At 35.0% G+C, this 4,782-nt stretch overlaps 1 protein-coding gene across 1 annotated transcript; it reads left to right on the top strand.

Moving 5' to 3' along the window:
* Positions 1-340: 340 nt before the first annotated feature.
* Positions 341-2,920, top strand: LOC142230860 (uncharacterized). Its single transcript, XM_075301483.1, has 4 exons — positions 341-469; positions 511-845; positions 909-1,043; positions 2,659-2,920. The coding sequence occupies exons 1-4, from the start codon at positions 341-343 to the stop codon at positions 2,918-2,920; spliced, it is 861 nt and encodes a 286-aa protein (XP_075157598.1).
* Positions 2,921-4,782: the final 1,862 nt, after the last annotated feature.

Raw genomic sequence — 4,782 nt, 5'->3', positions numbered from 1 at the left:
AGTAAACCAGAAAGGAATGAAATGATTAACAACGGAATCCAAACGTCGACTTTTCAACTTTTTTATATTTTGGACTTTTTGAAATATTGGTCCATATTCTTATATAGCTTAATCCTACTTTTCCACTCCTGGCGTACATTTGAGTGTATGTATTAAAATTATCCAAAAATATATGTTGGAACAATACTTTGAACGATTTCTACTCGTAGTAGTCAAGACTTTCTGGATAATTGGATTATGCTAGATTTAAGTATTTTTTAGACATAGCAGCCTTTGCTTGGGAGTGTTTCTAGATTTTTTTTGTAACAATTGGCGACGAGGATTCTATCGAGTCTACGCGATGGCTATTTTAGAAAATATTCTAGCCCAGTTGACACAACAACTAGATACGGAAAAACGCCAACAGGATTTAATGGAAATGCTATCGAGAAATTTGAATTCACAAACACAAATTTCTCCAGATACGTCAGTTCCACAGCATCAAGATGCATTGATGGATATTATTTCCAGGAACATTCAAGAATACCGTTATCTGAAGATAACTTAACATTTTCAAGTTGGTCTGCATGTTTCGAAGACCGTTTTAGCAAGGATGCTAAGAGTTTGGATGATAATGCTAAAGTTCGGCTGCTACTTCGAAAATTAAATCACAAGGACTATACAAAATATGCTGATTACATATTGTCAGAAAAACCGAAAGATTTGGATTTCCATAAACCTGTCCAACAACTCAAATTTATGCTTGACAAAAAGGAGTCATTATTCAGCATTCGATATAAATGTCTCAGTACCCAGAAAAGCGACTTAGAGGATTTTGTAAGTTATGGGTCAAGAGTGAATAAACAGTGCGAAAATTTTGTTCATGGGCAAATGAATTGAAATGCTTAATTTTTATCATTGTTCTTAAGTCCTCTGTGGAGGCTGACGTTAATAGAGAACGATCCTGATACTCTGACACTGGATAAGCTAGTTGAAGAAGCTCAACGATATAAATCTCTCAAAGAAGATGTTCACCTAGGCGCTCAATCGGGAGCCACCGTGGTGCAATGGTTAGCATGCCCGCCTTGCATACACAAGGTCGTGGGTTCGATTCCTGCTTCGACCGAACACCAAAAAGTTTTTCAGCGGTGGATTATCCCACCTCAGTAATGCTGGTGACATTTCTGAGGGTTTCAAAGCTTCTCTAAGTGGTTTCACTGCAATGTGGAACGCCGTTCGGACTCGGCTATAAAAAGGAAGTCCCTTGTCATTGAGCTTAACATGGAATCGGGCAGCACTCAGTGATAAGAGTGAAGTTCACCAATGTGGTATCACAATGGACTGAATAGTCTAAGTGAGCCTGATACATCGGGCTGCCACCTAACCTAACCTAGGCGCTCAACCACCTACAGAGTTACCTTCAAGGGTCGACACTCAAGTAAATAAAGTACATACACCGAAAGAATTCTCTTCGTTAATTTTACGAAGAATCCTTCATTAATTATTCTTCGTGAATTCTTCATTAAAACAACGAAATTTTCATTCATTTTCGTAAATTTTACGAAGAACATTTTACGAAAATACGAAACGTCTACGAAATATTCTACACTATCTTTTCTTCGTAAAAAGTTCGTACTTTTAACGACACTTCAAATTTCATGACTTTTGTGAAGAAGTATTCACGATTATTTTACGGAACATTCTGCATTAAAATTTCTTCATAAAAAATACGAAACATGTTCTTTAAAATAACGAAGATGTTTCATTGAAGTTGTAAAATTTCCGTTCGCGACATAAAATTCCTCTGATAATGTGCTTGGGTGTATTCCTTTATTCTATTTTTTTATGCATGTCTATGCCACTTGGGTGATAACGTGCTATGAATAAAAGTGAAGCAATAAAACTAAAAATTATTAAAAGCCTTAAGATGTAAAGTAGTGATACATTTTTCACACTACAACCAAATGCACATTCGACTATAATTTTTTTTTTCTAAAAGTTCGAACATTTTGAAAAAAAAGGTACGAAAGTTTTTTCATAAAAAGTACGAAACATTTTCATAAAAAGAACGAAATTTTTTCATAAAAAGTACGAAAATTTTTCATAAAAACTACGAAAGGTTTTCGTAAAAAGTACGAAACATTTTCATAAAAAGAACGAAATTTTTTCATACAAAGTACGAAAGTTATTCATAAAAAGTACGAAGTTTCTTCATTAAAAGTACGAATTTTTTTGTATTTCGTTAAAAATTGCCCATTTTCGGATCACAAATGCAAACTTTGTAATGGAATAGGTCACAACGATGGATGACTTATGATACCAAAAATAATGGCAGAAGAAATTTTTCTTCCGATAAACCATTCAGCTGGACTTTTGCTCTCAGGAGCGTTTTGATTAGGTGTTGATCGATAAGCTGCCAAAAACGTACTTAGATGAAGTTTGTCGCTCTTTGAATATTCATTGTATGCTTTCTGCACTACTCTTTTAACCGTATCAACAAATCGTTCGGTCCGTTTGACTGAGGATGGTAAGGAGGAGTTGTCATATGCTTTATGGACAATGAATATTCAAAGAAGGACATAACGCTCCTGAGAGCAAAAGTCCAGCTGAATGGTTTATCGGAAGAAATTTAAGGTTGCTAAAACCAGTTAAGAAAAATATTCACACATTTGCAAACAGAAATGAAGCTATGGAATCAATTTTCAATAAGAAACATGGTGCACGTAAGAGAGAGTTTCAAAAAAGCGATTTGGTGTTTGCGCAAATGTTTAGGAACGGCAAAGTAAAGTGGTGCAAAGGCCAGATAATTGAAAGAGTTGGTTCTGTCATATACAATGTATTGATTGACGCATATTGTTCCGTAAACATTGCATACAAATCCGACAAAGAATTCAAGATTAAGAAAGGAGAATGTTGGAACAATACTTTGCACGATTTCTAATCGTAGTAGTCATGACTTTTTAGATAATTGCATTATGCTAGATTTAAGTATTTTTTAGACATAGTAGCCTTTGCTTGGGAGTTGTTCTAGATTGAACAAAATAAAAGGCAGATGAGTTTTTGGATTTAAATCGAAAACATAACATCGTTTTTCATTTTACGGCAACGTTTGTAACAATATATAACCTGACCTACGATCTAAAATGCGACATTGTCATATGGCTAACCTAGTATTTTCGTCGCCGTTCCGAGTACTCGTTGGTCATGCTTTTGCATTCAAATACGGTACGTGATCGAACCGTAATGACAGCAGACATCCTTCCTTGCATTGTCCACTGGCAATCTGTGCAAATGTTAACGTTTTGTGTCCTAGTGTTATTTCCGAGCCATTTCACACATTCCATTATGACACTCATTTCTGCCTGCAGGATTGTGCAGTTGTCCGGTAATCGGAATAGGATCTTAGGCCCGGTAGAGTTATCAAAGCCGATGGACTGGTTTATCTTCTTACACCGAATGTCGGATTTCGTGAAAATCCCATTTTCGGTGGACCGGTAGAACCGGTGTTATCAAGGCCCCAACAACCGGCTTTCGGTTTTTATATTTTCATTATAAAATTGCTAATTTAACGCCAAGTTTAGGCATATACATCTTTATTATTTAATTTAATAACCTGAAATTATATAGTAACAAACCTAGTGTAAAACTTAATATTTTTCCATTGAATCCAGTAGTTTTCTAACGTTAACATTTAAAAGTACATTATTTTTAAACCCTAAACATTAATTTTTTAGCTCCTACCGGTCTGATACCCATCGGAGAAGTGAATGTCTATTAAGAGTATCATATCTTCTATTGACTCCATTCTATTCCCCACATCGTTTACCATAGTTTCGGTTGGGCTATGGGTTTTAGAAGTTAATTTCTTCATTCTCTAAGTCTCGATAACGAAATCACAGGACACCTTGCAATTTTATTGTATTCTCTCAGCCTGCTGTGATAAGCATCCCAGTATACATCGTCCGACGAGCCCTATTGTAAAGTCTTCGGACCTTTGCCAACGTTAAGAATCTACCCTGTCATTCAGGGTTTTTCGAAGACAGATTTCTTTTCGCGGAATGGACAACTATATTCCAAGGCTCTTATAGTATTACACCCAAAGAAAAAATACTTTGCTCCGGAACAAAATTTTAGACAAAATAAATTCGCCTTTCGTATGAAGTTTTTTTGGTTAAAAGCAAATGAATCCGAAGTTATGATAATCGTTTCAACGATTGTCTCCAACAATTTTTAATTTACTTTGAAAGAAATTTTTTTAACCTCAAAAGAAAACTTTGCTTGTCTAAAATTTCGTTCCTCAGAAAAGAAAGGTCTTCTTTTAGTATAGTGCCACCGTTAGTGTTTTTACTATTTCACCTCTACCCCTGGGTAGTTTGGTCTAAATCGCTCCAGTCTTATCTTTGTTCCGAATTTTATCCAGTAATTTGTTTATGGATGTCTGTTTTTAGTAGAACTTTCTACGCAACCCATGGTGAAGAGTACAAAGGATTCAGCCTGGCCGAACTTTCGGGCGTATATATTAATTTTTATTTCACATAAAAATTTTCTGAGTTTTCAGACTACTTTCGGTCCCAAAAAGAAAATTTTTCTATATATTTCACACTACTTTCGTTTCCAAGAAGAACATTTTTATATAACATATGTATATTTATGTTTTTTTTCACAGCCAGAAATCCATGAAGTTTTTAATGGGATATCCGATTATTAAATTGTAAATTATTATATTTTGAATGAAACTATCTCAGTATCGGTGATCACTTCTTCTTTCGATAAAGACCACTACTAGAGGTCCATGAAGAATAC

Source organism: Haematobia irritans, chromosome 3, assembly GCF_050003625.1.
Source record: "Haematobia irritans isolate KBUSLIRL chromosome 3, ASM5000362v1, whole genome shotgun sequence".
NCBI lineage: Eukaryota > Metazoa > Arthropoda > Insecta > Diptera > Muscidae > Haematobia > Haematobia irritans.
This window is presented reverse-complemented; position numbering and strand designations above follow the sequence as displayed.